The sequence below is a fragment of the Cygnus olor genome, chromosome 2 (assembly GCF_009769625.2).
Source record: "Cygnus olor isolate bCygOlo1 chromosome 2, bCygOlo1.pri.v2, whole genome shotgun sequence".
NCBI lineage: Eukaryota > Metazoa > Chordata > Aves > Anseriformes > Anatidae > Cygnus > Cygnus olor.
This window is the reverse complement of record NC_049170.1, coordinates 105,056,641-105,078,007: the sequence shown is the minus strand read 5'-3', so window position 1 is coordinate 105,078,007 and position 21,367 is coordinate 105,056,641. Positions and strand designations below refer to the sequence as shown.

The 21,367-nt window shown below is 36.4% G+C and overlaps 1 protein-coding gene across 1 annotated transcript in view; it reads left to right on the top strand.

Moving 5' to 3' along the window:
• The window catches only part of CEP192 (centrosomal protein 192), a 66,749-nt gene that overhangs the window by 11,655 nt on the left and 33,727 nt on the right, over positions 1 to 21,367 (top strand). Inside the window, 20 exon segments of the mRNA XM_040549950.1 lie at positions 15 to 87; positions 90 to 154; positions 443 to 791; positions 1,178 to 1,318; positions 3,466 to 3,530; positions 3,610 to 3,801; positions 4,702 to 4,825; positions 6,738 to 6,868; positions 7,299 to 8,331; positions 8,458 to 8,584; positions 10,041 to 10,212; positions 11,184 to 12,081; positions 13,642 to 13,790; positions 15,628 to 15,858; positions 17,051 to 17,176; positions 18,080 to 18,223; positions 18,410 to 18,473; positions 19,117 to 19,256; positions 19,384 to 19,476; positions 20,511 to 20,626. Of these exon segments, the coding sequence (XP_040405884.1) occupies positions 15 to 87; positions 90 to 154; positions 443 to 791; positions 1,178 to 1,318; positions 3,466 to 3,530; positions 3,610 to 3,801; positions 4,702 to 4,825; positions 6,738 to 6,868; positions 7,299 to 8,331; positions 8,458 to 8,584; positions 10,041 to 10,212; positions 11,184 to 12,081; positions 13,642 to 13,790; positions 15,628 to 15,858; positions 17,051 to 17,176; positions 18,080 to 18,223; positions 18,410 to 18,473; positions 19,117 to 19,256; positions 19,384 to 19,476; positions 20,511 to 20,626 (4,433 nt within the window).

The window sequence follows — 21,367 nt, the reverse complement described above, 5'->3', positions numbered from 1 at the left end:
TATATTTTTTTAAGGAGGACTTTCGGGTTCCTGATGCTTATCAGGTGGTGACAGGAGCAGACTCTGGAAATGCTAGTGATGAAGATTCACAAATCAAGGGATAGCTGGATGTCCAGAGCAAAGAGAGGTGCTCCCCAGAGCAGTAAGGCAACTGGTATGGAATTGTCATTTAAATTTCTATTTATAATATAGAGAATAAGACAGTAGTTTCTGTGTGTGTGTGTATATATATATTAAAAAAAAAAAGGCAGTGCACTTGAAAACCTGTAAGCGGTTGAACTAACAACCCAAACTCACTTTATAAAAGATGAATAATAACAGTTTTCTAGATATACTTTTAAAACATAGTTAACTTTGGCTATTTTTTACCTGGGACTATTAACATAAACAGTTAACAAATGCAATGCTGAGACTTTAAAAATTATTATTATTTTTTCCTGAGAATTCCATGACTAGTGGAGATGCACTAGATTCCCGCAGTGCTGCTGAGTTGCGATTGGATTCACTGTACCTTCAGTGCATGGACAGCCATGAAGCTGATGTCACTGGTGCTCTTTCAAAGCAAGAAATACAATCCTCATCTGAGTGTCAGACTGCTGCTTCTGATGCAGATGTACTACATCCAGCAAAAGCAATTTCAGAGCCCTACACCACTCCTAAAATTCCTCTTAGTGCAAATGCACCTGGAACAGATGCAGATTCAGCTGAATGTGAAGTTGGTCTTGCTGATGCTTACCTGTCTCCAGCTGCAGACAGCTGTGAGAACACAAATTTATCTCCGACAGACAAAGGTAGGTTGCTTTAGATATAACCTAGATATGCAATTGTGGCTAGACTGTTGCATGGAAAGAGAAGTAAAGTTGTTAGGTATGATTTTTTTGGGTTATGCAAGTTATCTTAAAAAAAATCCACTGTTTCTTTATAAATAAGAAATACGTAGCTTGAATAAGTTTTGAGCTGTAGTTTTTAAAAAATACCAACTGATGTATTTTGGACTTATATTGAAACATTTATAGTTGCTTCTTTGATAAAACTGCTGCAACTTGCCGTTGCAGCTATGTTATCTGCATTAACTAGTTGCTGACCTTTGGCAAGTGAACTCCTTACATAAATTTAAGAGACTTTACCATGTTACTATTATTTTAATCAACAGTGCAGTATTTGATGTATCTTTCAGGTGATACACCACATAGCATTGTTTATCAAAATGAAGAAGGCAAGTGGGTGACTGATCTTGCTTATTATACTTCATTTGATGAAGAACAAGATTTAAATCTGTCTGAAGATGATAAAATAGATGAAGACTTCATAACTGGATGTATGTAATCTTTCTCCTTTTTAGTTAAATGTTATTTGTAGTGTAGTGTTAAGTAAACTTTATTACCTTTTTAATTTTTTTTGTGTTTAGAAAGTTAGTATTTAATGTTGCAAATCCTTCAGACTTTAGATACAAAAATTATTTGAAATCTGACATTGTTAGTAGCCTACAATGATATTAATATTAGTTATAGTTGATAGCTTCTTCCCTTGTTTCCTTCTCTTCCCAGGAAGTGGTGTGGGTACTGAAACGTTGGAACCTACTGGGGATGTTTACTGGGCTCTTCTAAGAAATCCTAGGCCTTTGTCTACATAACTTTTTAAAAAATTTTCCTTTAACTGTCTCAGACTGATCTTCATGGCAGTCTGTGTGTTTGTCATACAGGTTTGGATGGTGTGCCTGTAGTACCGTAGACAAATCAATTCCTTAGCACCAAAATATGCTCTGATCATCTGTTTTTACTAGACATATTGGAGCATTGTATGCAGCAGTATTTCTCCTCGACTCTCCTAGTTTCTAAAGCTGACATATGGATGGGCTAATGTATTCTGAAGATGTCTGCTCAAGGTTCTTCTCTCTTTCAAAGAGGATGCTGTGCAGATTGGTTTATTAGGAGTGCAAGATCAAACAGGGTTGATTGGATGTTTGTCAACACCATGGTGGTTTTCTGTTGGAACAAACAAATGAGATCCACTGTGGTAGAAATTTCCCTGTCTGCTATGTCAGCGAAGCAGAGCTCCTTCATTATTTTTTTAAATGCCAGGACATTTTGGACCCTTCGCTGTATTTCAGACTCTGCTTGTCCAATCATTCGAATATGTCTGCTGTAAATTTTTCCAGGAGTATTTAGCTTTTTCCTCACCTGATGTTTTTTAAAGGAATTACACATTTAGGAATTACACTTAAAGGAATTACACTTTCAAAGGAATTACACTGATTGGCTTACCTTTTCGCATAGTACAAGACCTGTGCTTCGAGATTCAGTGTGGATAGCGTTTTTCTGTCTGCTAGTTTGCCTGTCTGCAATGTTCAAGTATGATGCTTGAATGCTTGACAGCTGAGAGATTTTTTTATATGGACAGAAAAGAAATGACATCTGATGATGCTTCCGAGTCTCACTAATGACATGTCTATCTCTGTCAGCGAGCTATGCACACTGTGTATTCTTGTACAGAGTAGTTAGTGCAGGATTGCTCACTTGACAGAGTTCAGTGCTTCAGGAAGTCCTCGCAAGACTCCTTATGGCTTACACAGAAGATTAAAGAACTGATAATGACCTAAAGTTCTACTGGGTGTAACAGCATATCATTGATAGTGGCATGTTGCCTTTAGGAGATATAGTTGGATTGCTCAATAAAGAGGTATTCCAATTTTTCTCAAAAGGACGTATTCTGACTTCCTGTAAGTCACTTTTATAGACAACAGCTATATTCACTTTACAAGTTTGCATCCATTCTTGATGTATTCCTCCGTGACTAGGGGTGCTGTGTGTACAAGGCCACATACCTCAACATTAAGGTATCATTAAGCAGACCAAAATGGTAAGGTAGTAACAGTATCTCTTGATGACTAGTTTTTTAAATCATTTCAGAGAAGAGATTTTAAGTGTTCATTGTTAGGAAAATAATACAAGTATTTGAATTTAAAGGAACTATTAATTTATTTGGCCTGTTAGTTTACATGAGTATTTCATGAACTGGTACAAACCAGTCTGTTTCTTTTGCTCCAATTCATGGATAGCACCTTGATGAAATTTTCAAAGCCAGATGTAATCTAAGCTTGTTCAGAAGTGGCCATATGATGCTCGAGTCTAGCTAGTATGGATGGCATAGTCCTTACAAATATATATGTATAGTTTGGTGGTAAGGCCATAAGATGCCACCTTTATTCACCTCTAAGTTAGCTAGCCGAATGCTGCTTTTACTGTGGCTCCTGAGGATGCAGGAAATGCTCTTTTGAAGCAAACTTCATATGAACTTTTCCCACCATAATGGGAGGAACAACTCCTGGTGTGTCCCAGATTGTCTTGGTTGCAGAAGTAAGTATTGTAATCTTTGCCTTAAAGTTTAGTTTAATGACGCAAAATGGTAATGTCAATGCTTACTAAATTCTGATGCGTTTTAATGCGTGTCCTTTCTGGTTTTAAGCTGAAGCAGCAGCAATGATTGCACAAGACCAGGAAGAATTTGAGAAAGCACACAGACTTGTGCAGGTAAATAATTATCTGAATGTAAACAGAATAACACTCATTTATTTGTAAGTTACAATTTCTGAAACTTCTCTGTCTACAGGCAGAAAAAGCAAACATTCTAAATGCATCTGAAATAGCAGACTCCTCGTGGAAATCTGCCAATAGCTGCATTCTACTGAGAACATCTGAACTTAACAGAGATGCCAGTTATTTACGTTTGTCTTTGGGAGAGTTCTTTGGTCAGAGGTCTGAAGCTCTGGGTTGTCTTGGTGGAGGCAGTGATGTGAAACGGGTATGTGTCATAGTGTTCTAAGGTGCAAGGGAAGGACAAGGAAAAAACAGTACTGCTTTTTTAAAAAACATTGTAACTAATTCTTTTGGAGAACTACTTTCCAAGTTCTCTTACTAAGGACGTTCTGTATGTATATATGATAGGTATGGATTAGTTTGTTTCTCACTTGTACTCACTTGGAACTTCTGATATGAAGGGCTGGTTGGTGCTAATAGGGAATTTTTACCTTTTGGTCGAAAATTAATTGTATGTAGGATTATAGAGAGGAGAATACACCATGTTACATGCTGCTTGTTAGAGGTCTGAGCAAACAATCCACCCAGTAGTTGAATTAAATGTTGCTCAGACAGTTATGGGAACATCGAGGGTATCTTTGGCTATTGTTAATGTGCTACCTAGGCACATGTTCAGTTCTAGTAAAAGCGCAGCCATCTAGACTTCAACATACTTCTATAAGCTTTTTCTGACTTATACCTGGTCTCTTGTCTTATCTGTTGTTGGTAGACAGTATCGCATCTGTGCTGCAGCTGAACAAAACCTGAGAAGTATGTTCAAGGGAGGAAAGTCAAATTCAGTTATGTCCTGCTGACCTGGTAGAGTGAGCATGTTCTGCACTGGTACATTCAAAGGCTGCGAGGCAGAGCATGCCTCCAGGCAGAGTTGATGAGAACATATGTACTTTCTTTTGTTTAACTGGTACTTTACGCACACACACACAGGAAGCATATGTATTTTGATTAGGCACTTGCAAGGCTAGGAGGTGTGTTATTTCTCAGCCATATAAAAGCCAAACACCAACTGGGGAGGCACTGTGTCTGAAACTGCTTTGCAGGCCCACTGAATGTTTATATTAACGATTACATCTACTAATGCTGTGTTCTGGGGTAACTTTTTTTATAGCCATCTTTTGGTTACCACATTACATCTCCGAAGAAAAGGGAACCTGTCGCTTTGCTAAGACAATCTGATGTATCAGGATGTGACACTGTCCAAGAAACTTCACAGCTTTCTGAAGTGTTTACAGGTAATTGTTGAACGGAAGGGTCAGCCATAGACAGTCTGTAGCAGTAGTTAAGAATTCCTTGTATATAGCTAGCAAGGACTATTAAGAAGAACGTGATAGACTCATTCACCAAATCATTTTCAGGGGTGTGGGATTGAAGATGGAAGGATTTCGCACCAACAAAATACAGAGCCTAAAGAGTTGCAAAAGGGAGCATTCTAACACCAGAGAGTAGCCGAAGTTTTCTTGGTAACATGAGCATTTCTAGACACTGGATAAATAACAGAGTGTCATGTAATAATTGAAGTCTGGTCAGGGTTTTCCTGTTGAAAAAGCTATATAAATGTGTTGCCAAAAGAAATGAAACCAGAAAGCTGGTTTGTTTGTCCGTACAGGTATAGAGGATATAGGGAAAGAACTAGAATTGGGTGTGAGGCGTCTGTGTCTGTGCATGTGTATATAGTCTAAGTTCTTTCCTATCATCTTTTAAAATAAATAAATACACTTCTGTGATATCTGACTTTAAGTAAAAAGAGATTCTTCCAGAATTTTACATGTAAAAATCACAATATGCACTTTGCATATATTTGTGATCAACTTAACAAGCTACACCTAGGAAATAATTAAGAGTACTTGCTCAAAAGACAAGTTCATTTTAAAGCATGTCTGCTGCTCTTGATATGGTTGGGGTGACATCAATCTTTGCAAGCCTGTCTGTAGCATTAATGCAGTGACTTTGTGAAAAACATCCATCAGGTTTTTATGGAGCACATGTCCTTGAAAACAACTTTACAGCCATTACTTTCCTCATTCCAGGACCTTCCAAATATTTTTTCAAGAATCTCTAATGATTTTTTTAAGTGTTAGCGTGCTTTAAGTTCACTATGAAGTCTGTTTTTGTTAAAAAACAAAACAACAACAACAAAAAAGCACGAAACTAGCTAGTTACTGAAGTTTGTGACCACTGTTCAGGTAAATAATAGCTATAACTGTTGCTTTAAATAATAGACAAGTACCCTAATGTGCTCTGTAGTTATTTTGATATGAGTGTTGCTATAAATGGTAGGGGAAGGAGGTTTTTAGGTCACTTCGTGGCCAGGATATCAAGAGTTATTGGCATCTGATTTTTCAGTAGTACTGGCAATGATCTTTATCAGCAGTGTCAGTATGCAATTCCCCTTTAAGGAGCAAGAGAGAAGAAGCTGAGAGCAACCGGAGGGAGGGTATTACTTGAAATGCTAAGTGTATCTAAGCTCCAAATATCTGCTGCAAGCAGAAGAGAAATTAAAAATAAATGCTTCATAATTCTTTTCTTACTAAGCTGAGCACTTTTAAAACTGTTTTTTAGTGTTCTAGGAAGTCCGGATGTTTTTCTTTAAGCAGAAATTCCTTTGGTGCTATGGTAGCCTATAGATCTCATCAGAATATCTCCTAGTTTGGGTTTGGTATGGTAATCAAGAAGATTCTTAATGGTTTTGATGGTTTCAGAAACACGTCCTCCGAAGCATAATTCCTCCTAAGCATAATCCTTCAAGTTCATTGCTATCTACCTCTGTCAAACCCTCCAGTGTATGAAAAAAAATGGCTTTACTCAGATATAACTTTTCTAGTTTTCTACTGGAGTTGGGTTTGTGTTCATGTTACCTTGCAAATACCGTTTTATGAGAAGATTTGTTTAGCTTGGGCTAATGTGATAAACTACCTGAAAATGAAGAGTATGAGCATGGTATTAATAACGTCAGCTAATTATGTGAACTGAAGGTAGACTTCGAGTATTGCACAGACAACATTTGATGCTTGCAGTATTTGTATTTGTGCCATTCTGGCAGTTGTTTTTTCCTACAGAGCACTACAGGAGCATGTGTGCCCAATGAATGCTGATGTTCGGACAGTATACTTATAATTAATTATCCATCTTTTTTTTCTTTCTTAGGAGACTTGGAAACACAAACAAAAGAACATGGAAATTCTACCAGCTGTGAAGGTGCATGGCATAGGATGGACACTGCAGCTGGAATACAAAAAAGCATTAATACAGAAGCAGCTACCCAAAGTAACCCAAAGGTATTTCTTTGTGTTTTCTATTAACTGCAAGTATGAACTTGAAGAAAAGTCACTTAACACTTATTATTGTTTCTTTGAATACGGCTAAATTTAAATGTTCGTATCAACTTGTTCCTTTTATATTGATCTTTTGAAATCCTAGCGGGTGCCTCTGTTTGTTAGGCTAACTTTGTTAGAATGCCATGATCCTTTAGAGAGTGAGGTGTTACTATTGTCATCTAATTTTCCTTTTTTTCCTTTCCTCATTTGGGTTGACAGACCAAGCAGTTCCACATAGTGTTTATAAAATGAGTAATTTTCTTGTTGTAGTATTTCTTGTTGACAGTAGATTAGAAATGTAGTAACAAGAAATGTGAATGTATTAGGCAAATGCAAAATCACTTATATAAATTTCCTAATTTGGTGCTTAACCCAATTTCCTTTGTTGTAGGATGGAATTTATGAGGACAAGTTTGAAGGTGGCTTATGTAATCATTCTGATTCTGTCCTGAGTATTAGCACGATTGCATCCGCTATTGCGAATGCTTCCTGCAGTGCTGATCCTACCCAGCTAGCTGCTATGATGATGACACTCTCAACTAAAAATAAAAAAACATGTTTCCTTCCTGGAATTATTAAAGAGATGGAACTCTCTGCTAATCACGCATTATCTAACAATGTGGAAAACAGTGCATTTGATATGGAAAAATACCTTAGAAAGACAGATGAGCTTGGACATGAAAGTGAATATGAGAGCGTTGTGAAACACGACGCATCTGTCCAGAACTTTATGACTGATGGCTCTTTGCTTAGTAAAGTTAAAAATAAAGATGCTCTTCTAGAAGACTTGTTAAATGATCAAAATGAACAGCAAGAAATAGATAAGCGATTTCTGGATCATTTTCATGCAGAAAATGATACTGAGAATATCTGTAATCCATCTGATGTTTCCAACCATGAAGACAGGACTACAAATAGTGTAAAATGTTCAGAAAAGTTGACAGATTTATTAAATAGTAAACATTCACGGTCTTTAAGTGCTGAACTTACATCAGATACGCTTGGTACGTGCTCACCTACAAGAAATGATGCACAGACATGTGGAACTCCTTTATCAGCAAAAATAGAAATGTCACAGAGAAGTCTGTTTGCTCACCAGACTGACAGTCTTACTAGCAGATGTTGTACCAGGGAAGATGCAGAAACAGATCAAGCAACAAATGCTGTTCCTGAACCGCTTAATGATTTGGAGAGAAGTACAGGAAACACTGTGTCACTCAGCAACTTAAAACCTGCCAAACAATCTGGTAAATATGTCTTAGTAAGTCCTACAAAAGCAAAGCCTGTGCAGAAATTGAACACAGATGAGAAGAAGCAAAGTCCAAAAATAGAGAAGAGAAACAAAGAGGCCAGTACTGCTTGCAGCGGGAATGTGAAACATGTAACTTTTGAGAAGCTCTCCCTGACTTCCCAGAATAGTACTGGTAAGTGAATCTGAAGAGTAATCCAAAAAGGCAAATGTAACCAGTTATAGAAAAGGCTTTTCTTGAAAACAGACTTGCTTCCTGTGCTTAAATAAATATTGTTATTAAATTATGCTTATTTACCAGAGCATCAACCCATTCTTCCTGAATGTGACTTGCAACCTTTAGAGGATGAGCAGTATAGCTTCAGACCTTCCACTTCGCCCCTCATACACTCTTCTCCTAGTGATGCTTCTGGAACAGCATTTTCAGGGTAAATGTCTTGGATTTTCAGGGTAAATGTCTTGGAGCAGGTTATAAGAATTACTAGTGCTTCATGAGGGTTTTTGAGTGATCAAGTTTTAATTGTAGTGTTGTCCTTGACCTCAGTTTATGTTTATAGATCTTTATTAAACTATTACTTCATTCTTAGACCTAACCTTTCTTTTTGGTTTTAATGTGTGTATGGGGGAGCAGTCTTAAGCAATTGTTAACTTTTTATTTTCCTCACTGGCACGATGAGAGAGATGATAGACAGGAATGTGGTTGTTTCTGCTCAGGATTGTCCAGTAAAGCAAGAATACAAAATACCCAGCATGTTAGCTAGTCAGATTCTTTAGATAACTTCATCAGCACAAAAATTTGGATATAAAATACCCTATTTACTTTAACTATTGTTCTAGTGCAATTCATCTACTACAAATAAAGCTATTTGGTTGGTGATTACAATGTCAAACTTTGCAATCGTATAGCTAGAACCATATAGACCAATGATGGTGTGGGTGTTTTTTATTTTTATAAATTACTTGTATTTCAGTCACTTTCATTTTCAGATTCACATCACTGCTTGTGAGAGAGGGTGGGCTGAAATATTCGTATTGCTTTTGAACACTTCATATTTTGAAGCTGCATCTTGTGTCAAAGATTTCAGGATTTCTTAGCAACTGAAAGGGTAACATTATTTAAATGGCCTTCAGTAATAACAAGTGCTATATAAATTATAAGATTACAACTAAGCCTGTCATGTAGTCTTATGTATATTATGACCATAGCCAGTGGCTATGTATGCTGTCCTGAAAAGAAGAGGCATGGAATTGTTTGCCTTAACTTCTTAAGGTCACTGCCTGATATTTAACTAGAGTTAGGATGTGGTACGTGACCTTAGAATTACATGCTGTTTGGCGTTTTTCAAAAATCAAAAAGTGCAGAAGCATGTGTATTTATGCAAGTGTGGTTTTTTCTGGTTAAAGTTGCCAGTGACTTCAATTGTTTTCATGGTACTCGACACATTTTGTAGAACAAGAGCGCCTATATTTTCATGTGTGTGAAATGAAGAGAAACTCAGCAGTGAACAGGAAATACTGATATGTGATGTCTGGGATGTTGAATGATTTCATTTGGCATTCTTTGTTCTAATTGGATATAAGTATACTTAGTTCTTTTAATAACTTACTGTGTTTTTTCTATGACCTTAGCATCTGAGCATAGCTGTGGAACTCTAATGCTTTGCTTTATGAACTTAGTTTAGCGAAAACGAGTTTTTTACATCAAAGCCAGGACTTGTAAAGGTGATTTGATAGCTGATTTTTCATTTCTATTGACTGTAGTAAGCAGAATGATGAAGTAGATTGATTTTAAAATAGTATAGCCATATTATGTAGCATTCATTTCCTTGGGTGTATCATTAGAAATGTATTCTAATACCAGTGTACTTTGAATTTGTTTTTCAGGTCTGAAGCTGATTTTACTTGCACATCGCATTATCCAAAATCTCCTTGCAAGGAGAGTACACTACCTCAGTCAGTTTATTCAAGCCCGAGCATGAGCAGATTAACATATGTGTCCGCATCTGACAGTACACTTAAAAACACAGCTGTAACGCGTGATCCACAGACACACTGGGTAAGAAAATCTTGATCTGTAATTATGCATTAATTCCCTGTCTTAAAAAACACCCACCTCCCAAAACGAGCTCTTAAATGGTGAACATAATTTTTAACAGTTCATTAGAAAAGCCTTAAGGGTTTCAGAACAGCTTAGTACATACAGTGCATAGGGAAAAGGTATTCTGCTTCTCCCTCTTATCTCACCCACTCCTGAGTTTTTGGAAATTTAAATTCTGAGCTAGGTTTTGGTTAATCACAAACCTTAGTGAATGTAAACATAATCAAACATTCAAAGAACTACTAACCTAAGGAAAAAAAGTTTGTGGGTTTTCTCCTTGCATTTTTCTGTATTGCTTATTGAGCCATTCTGTTCTTGGAACACAGTGCAACATTCCAGTAGCAGTTTGCAGCATCTATATCTGCTTTTGTCACCCCTGAAGCTCCCTTTCTGCTCAGCTTCAGCTGTTGGGAAGAATACTTTTCTTACCCCACCCCCTGAGAAATGTTTATAAATTCCTGTTTTAACTTAATTTTCCCTAAATGATTTCGGGACCAAAACTGCCGTTTGTCTGTCTCTGACAATTGTTCTGACTGTTCTTACTGCTTTAGCAAAGAGTGTACTCTAAGAGTGATACTTCTGTTCAGACTTGCAGTCTTATGCTGATTAGGATGATGAGTATTCTTTTATCTCAGTCAATTGGTTCCTTCAAATCTGGAATCTTTGTTATGCCTCCTCTGCTCCAAAATGTGTGTAAATGTGGATGGAATTTAAAAACAAAAGCCGAAAACCTCTCTGCCATCCCAGTGGAAACTTTTTCAAGTGAAGAGCCACAGATGTTATAAAAACAAAACTCCAGACAGGACTTGACAAACTTGATTGCTTATGTTGGATACAATACTGGTATTAGTGTCTGTCTCATTAACCCTATTTACTTTTCTAGAATTTATAATATTTTAATAATACTGTATATTTTATTTGTTTACTAGAATGAAAATGCAAGTGCACTTAGTACAACAATAATTCGAGCCAGCCCAACACCTTCACAGGAACATGCCAATGAAAATGTAGAAGACTACTTGTGCCAAAGAAACGGAAAAGGAGTGCTGTTTAGTGTTGATGGGAAATCAGAAGAAAACGATCTTGCAGCTATTAAAAGAAAACTTGAAGATGAAGTACAGGGCCAAGAACTGTCCAAGGAAGGTTTACCAAGGAATGAAAAGCCGCTTGCATCTGTTGCTTCAAATGTAGCAGCAAATCATAGAGAGTTAGACCCCGTTAAATCAGCTTTGTCAAGTAAATTTTGCAGCTTTGAGCCACTTTCTGTAAATGTTGACGCAGAAGTGTGGCAGGATCATACAAACAAAGCACAGAGACAAGGATTACCATCCTTAAATGTATTACCTGTGTTTCCTGGCTTAAGAACTTATATTCCATTAAATCAAAACTCATCTGGTGAACAGTATATTCCTATTTCAAGCTTTAAACCCCATGTCGCTACCTCTGAAAGCCAAGCAATTTCTTCTGTTCCCACGTTGCTTACAGGGCGTTCTCTTGCCACGACTCCATTTGTACAACAGCATCTGGGAAATATGCCATCTACTGGAAGTACAGTTCTGTCTCAGTTTCATGGCTGCAGCTCTGCAGGTTTTGGTCTTCCAGCAGGGCTTCCTTGCTCTACTATCCCAGCAGGACGTGTAGAGAATCCAGTTCCAGTAGGAATTCCTTTGGGTTCAAATCTTGGTCCTGGCTCTTTGGGTGCAGCTTCGCTTTGTAATCCACATTCTGCTTCCTGGAACAAGAACATCTTAAACCTAAAATCATTTGCTGGACAACCTCTTGGAACTAGTAGAAAAGAGTGGGACTTTTCGATGTCACCTGGTCTTGGTAAGGCTTTTAAGAAGTATGCTGAAAACATAGCTTTGGACAACAATGGCTAAAATTATTAAGGTGGCATTATACTAAGTGTAACCACAACTATTGTTTATGCACCTTTGATGTTTTTTAAAATGGTATTGCTAGTTTTTCTTATTTAATCATATTTTCTAAGTTCAATGTCAATTTTTATAGTCCTCCTAATGGTCTTAAAAGGTATTTTTCATAGTCTAAAGAGGCTAGATTTCAACATTCAATCTTTTTACGTTTGTTTAAAGGATCTAGCACTGTCTTTGATCTCATACTTTCTGTTGTTTCTCTGTATCTTGACTTACCCCTAAATCAAAGCAATGTAAATTATTTCAATTCAGAGATTTTTCTTAATCTGATCTGTTTAGTTGTTTTTTCTGATTTTTTTTTCTAGTTAATTCTTTGAGATAAAATGACAAGCTAGTGGGGTTGAAGGTTTGCATTTGTGATAGTCTATAGGTGATTTTCTATTTATTAATCAATAAATCTTTTATCTTGTTAATGCATTTTAAAATAGTAACACTTCAACAGTTTTACTCCTTATCTTTAATTGCTGGCTTCTTGTACTTGCTTTTGAACTTCTCTGAATATCTGTGCAGTGTAGACTTGATTTTTTTGGCAAATTTGACTTCTTGAACTTGAAATTAAATTCCAACGATGCTAGTCTTAGTTCATATTTTCACCCTCATGTTTGTGTTTGAATTTTCTGTTTTGGAGGGTTAATAATAATTTGTGGCCTTAGAAATAAAACCTATTGTTCAAGTAACTAAAATTTTACTCCGGGTAAAGTCGTACATGTGTCTTCCTAACTGAGAAGTCAATTTTTTAATTTGTCATGAGTACCCATTAGTGGGTTTGTGGATAATTAATCTTTGGCATGCCACGGAACTCTTACCTCATTTTGTTGTCATTATAATGTTGCGTTTCATCTGAAAGAGTTGTTTTGAATATTGTAGAAGTAAGGACCTCCTGGAAATAAAATACTTGATTTAGGATTTCTTTTCGATTTGGAGATGATTTTTGATGGCAGCATTTCCACAGCAAAAATCTACTCTAAGAATACTCAGTGTTTTCTATAGTGTAAGCTTGCCTAAACAGCTTTTTAGGTAGCAATTCTACTCTAGTAAAGGAAAAAAGTCCTTTTTGGTCACGTTAAATGTCCTAAAGAAGCTGTGATATTGATGCTTGTATTTTGGTCGTTTGGGCTACTACTGATTAAACTGTGAAAACTGTTTTATATAAGGGGTGTGTGTGTGTACACCCACTTTGTGGGTTAGTGACTGCATGGGATGTCCTATTTCCATAAGTATTTTTGTGTGTGATACTTGAATTCCAAGTTACATGCAAAGAAGAAGTGATTTGATTAAAATCCTGAATATCAGGCTGGTGGAAAACATTCTTATGTAAACTATAGGTGTCAAATGTTTCCTTGATACAAGGAAGCATTTGGCAAATGGGTTTACAAACTTGATGTGGTGACAGCCTGAGTGCTGATTTGCTTGTGGATACTTGGAGCTAACAGGAGCATATTGTCTTCCGAAGGACATGTAAAGGTACCAGAAGAGCTGAAGTTCCCTAATGCCTGTTGTGTGGGAATTGCCTCACAGACTGCTCTTAGCATCTTTAATCCAACTGAACGGTGGCTGCAGATCAGCATTGGAATACTCAGTATTTCAGTAAATGGGGAAAAGGTAAGAGTTTTTTTTAATAAAGTTATAAGCATAATACTGTAACCTTATAAGATGTCATACTGTAAAATTACAGCCCTCTAGAGAATTGTAAGTTCTTTCTGTTTTATAGTTAAGGCAGACAAAAGTGGTACCCTCTTTCAGGCAGGCCACCTGATTTATTCTGATGAGTAGAAATAGTAGGGGTAAATACAACATGATGGGGTTGACTTTTAAAATTATTTTGCACGTGTAAATTGTGGTAAGTTTTGTAGCTTCCTACTTATTCATTCCCATCTTTGTGTGGAAAAGAAATTATCCCTAGAAATGCAGCAACTATCCTCTCTGGGGATGCTTTCTAATATAGTTTTTGGAGTTTGCTCCCATTTTTCTCAAAATCTCTGAATCTCGTGTGACAGAATAAGGAAGACTTGGAGCAGGCTTCAAGCTAGATGACTGTGGGTTTTATGTATCTTGTAGGCCATAGACTGGATATCTTGGACTTCTTCATCTACTTTTGTCGGCACAGTAATAGTTCCAGACAGAAAAGATCTCAAGAGCGTGCGAGTGACTTAGATTAAAAGTCTACCAGTACTGTTTCCTCCACTGAGGAATACTCTTTGCAGAGGAGGATATGGCAACAGGACAAGCATAGTATGCTTTGAGCTTCTGACAACTGGACACGTGGGAACTTAGGAGCTAGGTGTTGTTTCTGCTCATAGCTCTCAGTGGACTGTTCTCTATCTTGCTAATCTTTTGAAATTGTTTAGGGAAGTCCATAGTTCAGTTCAGTTGTAGGTTCTATGCAGTACTGCTTTTTTGACTTTTTTTGGAATCTGCTTCTTGCTGTTTTTATTTACTGGTCCTTTTTACTAAGAGATAAGACAGTAATTCATTTTGTGGGAGTTAGAAGCTGTAATGTATAAGCATATTGTACATACGGATCCATAATGTATCATTTCTTGGTATGTTTATTTTCTAGCAGGTGTAGCACATATTTTTCCAGAAGAATGACTTCTGGTTTTATTGTCATTTCCTCCTAAGAAACAAAACCAAACAAAATCACTAGTCACAAGTCTGTTTTTGTGTATGTATAGATGTATATGTACGTGGAAGTTTGATTTACTTTCTTACATTTTCATAGTTGCTCAGTATCATGAGGCTCTTAGGCAACTGTTCAGAACTCAGACTCTTGTACTAGGTGGTGATTTTTTATGAAATTACTTTACAATGGACAGTCACATCTCAATCGTTTACATGAAGAAATACATGCATTCAATTTGTTTGCTGCACAATGTAATAAAAATTCTTTTTTTTCAGTCAGGTTACCTTTAAGACGCACAGAGTATGACTTGCAGGTGGTCACTCCTGCTTACAAATTATAGATGAATATGTTCAACAGAAACTTTAAGGCTAGGATTTACTGCTGATATCCATCCTATCAACCTTTCCCTTAATCTTCCCTCACACTTCTTCCTCCCATCTTTGGCCAAAAGCACCAAGTAAAATTGGTTTCTTTTAATTATTTTGCTGATTATTTTTTTTTCCAAAATCAGGACTCTACTTCTAAATTCTTTTTCAAAAATAATAAATACTATAATCCCAATCCTAATCTTCCAGTAGATGCTGGAAAGGAAACCCCAGCAACTTTCAGGCTGACTAATCTAACTTTTAAAACAAATGCCTACAGTTGGGTGAGATGGAAGTGGGATGTAATTATGATGATGCACGAATTAATGTTGAACAAAAACACATACAGGATGTTTGTGTTGAGCAGTGGTGCCAGACGAATATAGTAATTTGAAAGAAGCTGTCCTCCAGCAAAAGGCTTGTTGAAATTGACATAGATTTTGTTTTTCAGGTGGATCCTGCGAAATATCAATGTCTTGTGTTCAAGAACAAAACAATCATAGGACCCCATTCTACTGATGACCTGAAAATACTTTTCCTACCTTGTCATTCGGGGATCTTTCAGTGTATTCTCAGCGTTTCATCTTGGCCAGTTTCTGCAGATGCTGAGACAATCATTCAGGCAGAAGCTTTGGCAAGTAGGGTAGTTCTGACAGCAGTTGCTGAAAATCCTCATTTAGAAGTAAGTGGCCAGTTGTGTTTTTTAATTGGAATTTTATGAATACTTTAATGGCTCTGACAAAGAATAGGAATGTGATGTTGTTCCTCAAAGGAACCTAGAATTTCTTATGTTAGGGATGGGTAGGGAATATAAAAGAATATTTTTTAGAAACTTATAACTACTTAGGAAGTTTTAATTATGGAAGAGCACCTAGTTGAACATGAAGAATTCTTATACAACTGTGAAAATAATTAAACAGTACTACTTTTTCATTATTAAAAGAACGGATGAGGTCTTTAACATCTAATGCTTTTTCAGTATACATTACCTACTGTGTTGGACATCATTTAGCATTAAAACATAGTGAAAAGCATTCCAATTGTAAGTTTTATTTTTTCATTTTTTTTAATTACATGAAGTGGGTTTTGTCATGGTTAGTTATTGCTTTGGGTTTATTTATGGCTGTAGAGAATCTTTTCTTTCAGAATAGTTCATAATTGAAAGTAAATAGGTATATGGAATGCTTTATCATCTGTCTTACCATAAAAAACAGCTAGATGGGAGGTAGTATACTAACTCTAAGAACTAAATTTGGATTTGTGCAGTTGTACATTTAAGAGTCTGGTCAGGCAGAAGTGTGCATGATACTACTTTTGGAGGTGTCTCAGCAAATTATGTGGTTGTCTGTGACCTTGCTGACAAAAGTCAAATTGTCAGTATATTAATCACAGCTAACAATTTTTTTCATCTTACCCTGAACTGTTAACCTACTTGGCCTAAATAAACATTTTAAACAAGTTTTAATGATATCCTAGTTGAATATATAGGAATAGATGCACTATTTTCATACTTACGTAAATTTGAATTTAACTTTCAATGTAACTTTCATAAGTAGTTTGACAAAATCCATCGTTGTCCATGTTCTTCATTCAAACTTGCTCCGTTTTTAAATTAAAAGTAAACCATACTATACCTCTACATATCTTGTTATCTTATTGAGATGGTAAAGTGTACTAAATAAAAGCTGTATTTTGCTACAGATCACAACACAAAGTATTTTTATAGAAACAAAATTAACCCCTCTAGTTATTTTCCTGAAGTTTAACTAGCTAAAATGTTACAGTTAACGTAATGTAGTGTCCTGCTGCTTTTGTATGCCAGTGCATTTTGGTGCTTTTCCGTCCTTATGATTTCTGCTTTGCCTTAAAACCAGGTGGAAACAGGAAAACAAGATTATCTGGATTTTGGTGACTTGACTTCTGGCAGTTGGAAGGCTCTTCCACTAAAACTTACCAACAAAACCCATGCTTTTGTGCCAATTAGACTGATTATTAATGCAGTAAGTACAGTAAGCATCTTGTATGTGAAAGTTAACTTCTTGCGATACTGAATTTTAATAAAACCCTTTTTGGTGTGTATGTAAATGAAAAATATGCCCTTGACACTAGATGTAAAAATCCCAAGGAGTCTAAAGTTAGTAAGGAAATAATTTTCACTGGGTGGTGTAATCTGATTCAGCTGTAATGGTACCAACAAAAGTGCTTCTGGAAAAAGTTGAACCTCTTTTTTTTTCCCCTCCTTTTGTAAATCAGCACAGCCACAATCTGTCCATGTGTTGCATGATTTGAGTCAGTAGTTGAGCAGATAGCAAAAGAATTGTGTTGCCTAAACCTTCCTTTAGAGAAGACGGAACTATCCAAGTGGAAGCTGATGACTGAAACAAGCAGCCTTGCTTCACAGCAAGTTGAACAAGTTCTGTGCTCCTCTGCAGGAGTGAGAGTGAGACTCTGCCTGCTCTCTCCCACTAGGCAGGAATGCCCTGCATTGTAGGCTACAACATGCTCCCCTTTGCGTCTCTGAGGCAATGCAGATTCTGTGTTAGTGGCTAGACTGGCTGCTTCCTGTGTTGTCTTGTTCCCTTATGTGGGGACAGCAGGGGAAGGACTGGCCTTATGTTAAGGTTGGATCATCTTCTCAGTGTCTGGTCAGGTTTGGCCTTGCGTAGCCAAACTTCTCGAAGCCTTCCACTAATGGTTGTCTCCTTTTACTGCAGAAGGGTTTCTGACTATCTTCAGAATGTTTTCTGGACTGTAGCATACCAACTAAAACTACAGGCTAATCTAATTATTTTTCCAGACTAGTTTTACTGTTTAGAGACGGCCTTACATTTCTCAGCTCTGTCAGTATTCTTGTTAGTGACAATAAGGGTTTTAATACATTAAAAACTTTATTTTGTGTACAGAATGCAGTAGCTTGGCGTTGCTTCACGTTTTCCAAGGCACCAGTTAATCCTCCTAGTGAGCAGTCACTCCAAATGGATACGGTTTCTCAGATAGCAGCTCCATCGGTTGTAAATCATGTGATCCATGCAAGTTACGATGGACAAGTAAGTAGTTTGAGTTGGCTGATTCTCACTGTTACTGTCTGAAATGAGTTCTGAACATCTGAATTCACAGTAATGATTTCTACAGAGCCTACCTATTTGAGTAGTGTTTTATTGCTACAAGTTTTTTTATATTTCTCTTCAAAATCTGTCTACTCCATGAGATGAGTCAACCAATTTCTTTTTCAGGATCCTGAAGCTCTAACTGTTTGGGTTCTCTTCCATGCACCTAAGAAACAAATTTCTTGTTCAGGTATAGTAATTTGATTTTCATTTTTAACTAAAACAAATTTGACTTTTAATGTATGCATATGTTAACATTGTAGAAACAGGCTGCAAATTTGAAATTAAACAGTCTTTGGTTTGTGTCCTAATGTTTTGGGTATCATGTTTAAATTTAGTACCTGAAGGAGAAGGCATACTTCTATGTCTTAATCATTTAGATGTTAACAGGGGTACTTACACTTCCATATCAGGCTGTATAAAGTGATTATCTACTTCAAGATGTGTGAAATTCCCTCTTCTTTTGCTGAGGGGAATTAAATAATCGCTTAAGAAAATGCTGCAATATGGATGAGAAATTTGAAAAAAAATATCTTTTTTTTTCCCTGGCTTCCTCAAAGAAATAGTATATCAGCTAGTTTGGCTAGTGTGCTTTTTGGTTTGCTTTAGAAAATTTCAGCCATATTTGGCAGAAAGGTAAAAATCTTAAATAATATCCTTTGAGACTTTACCTGTAGGTTTGCGTGTTGTCAGAGTGATAGGGAGAGCTTATATCAATAACCCCACTTGAGGGTAAGGTGTCTCAGTTCAGCTACTGATCAACACGTCCATAGGAATGGCCTCTGCTGCTAGCAGACTTGCTTGAGTTCTGTGATTGATGGAGTTGTTCCTAGATCCCTTGGGTCCAGCGGATGAATTCTTGGCAAGAGTTGATGTGGAATTGGATAGTCCGGGACCTAGCAGTGTGATTAAAAGTATTCCTCTTCGAGCAAGAGCTGGAACAGCAAGGATACATGCTCCAAAGGACTTACAGGTTTGCATGTATTTGCAAAGTATGTTCTAAGAATAGTTTGCTTCCTCCAGTAATATGTTTTTATAATACATTATATTTTATGTTTTTATATGTGTACACACATACATACACAATTTTCCATTTCCAGACGATACATCTGTCTGCTACTGTGGGTTCAACAGCCAAACAGCAGCTGCCATTGAAAAATGCTGGAAACATTGGTGTATACTTGAAAGTTAAGGTAGGCTGGCTTCTCCATCTTGAAATCATGTGTTTTGTGCCTTTAATGTTGTATTTGGAAAAAATAGTTAAGCCTTGAGATCCTAGCTTAACTGGTTTACAAGTTGACATAAAGAGAATGAAAGATAACAGATGAGTTCGTACAATTGGAAAAAACAGATGAGAATTTTGTTGTTCAGCTTTGATTATATTTCTTTTAACAAATATACTTTTTATGTATCTTAATGAATAGATTTTTAACAAACTTATAACACGTGTAGAAGTAGTGAATCCTGCACTACACAGCTGATGTTAATTAGCTCATGAAGTAAAGTTCCTTTAGAACAAGTAGGAATATTAGCATTGGTAAATGTTTTTTATTATTTTTTTTTAATAAAGCTGCATTAGTTTTCTATAGACAGCTTGCCAAGTTAGGTATGAAGCTGAGTTCTTTTCAGGTATATACGTTCTTTTCACCTTACTATAATTTGTCTGAAAATCCCTGGAGAGTCTGGTCCCATACTGAAGGGTAATGACACATTTAAAACTAGCACTTTGAGGTCAAAAAAAAGGAGCAGTTAGGTCCTATTTTAGTTATATATATATATATTATGTATGAGTATAAAACAAAGTAGATGGCTGTGAGCACAAAATTTCTTGGAACAGAGGCCATGGAGATAGGTGCATGAGTAGTGCCACAAAACTTATGTTAATGTAATGTTAAGAGTTGGTACCCTATGTTGAGGCTAGTGCTGTTACTTAGCTAGTAGTGTATCATTGCCATGTTGTAGTTACTATTCAATTCTTTAAATCTCCTTGTGGCTCTTTTACTGTTGTATACACAGTTGTCTTCTGCTAGAGATATTTATGCTGTCCAACTGTTGGAAGAATTTAGCTTATGTGAGATGATGTGAAAAAGTTCTGAAGCTGTCAGGTGTATCTAAGTTATCTGAATTGCATGTATGACAGAGGGACAGCCAGATTGCATTGTATGTTCTAGAAATATTTACTGCCCTTAAATTAACCTTCCCCATTTTCCCCCCCATTCACCTTCAGACATCAAATCAGGACAGCTGCTTTGCTGTTGAACCAGGCAATCTCTTCCTTCTTCCTGAAGAAGAACGAGAAGTGACTGTGATATTTTCTCCAAAAACCGTAACGTCTATACAAAGGTAACATAACTGATTTTATGCTGCCTATTTTAAACGGTTACTTTCAACCTTATGGTCATGAACAAATGTGTGTCTCCAGCAGGGAACACTGTGGAGAGAACTTTGCCTTGTGTTGCTTTCTTGGTTCCCCATTCATGACTAGATTTCTGCTAAGAATCACCTGTTCCATAGATTGCCTGCCTCATTTACTGTGCATAGCTTAACATGTAGGCAATTTTCCCTGTCACAAATCAGCAGCTATCTTGAAACTTGTTCTTTTAAAAACAAAACAAAAACCAGTAATTCCCTCAAGACCTTTTGTGGTACTTGCTTCTAAAGTACAGCAAAGTTTATTTTAAAACTTTTTTTAGAACTTAACTTCTGCAGTCCTTTCAGTACCTTACCTTTCCTTTCCTTCATCTAGTTGAGACAAGGGAAATACTTATTCTGTTCTACAACTGAAAACCTGAAGCAGAGATCATCAAAAGTATTAATTTTGGCTGCTGTAACTGAGCAGAGGTTACTACATAAATCTTGTATAATACTAATGTGTGTATTCAACTTACAAATGGAAAATATATGAATAATTACACTTATATATAAATAGTTTATATAGTTTATAATAAATAGTTTAAAACTAGTTTAATAAATGCTAATTTAGTATAAATAATAGTATAGTGTATATACGGTATAGTAAATAGTATAAATAATAACAGCTTAATAAGTATAGCTTATAATAAAACTTCCTCTAAAATAGAGCAA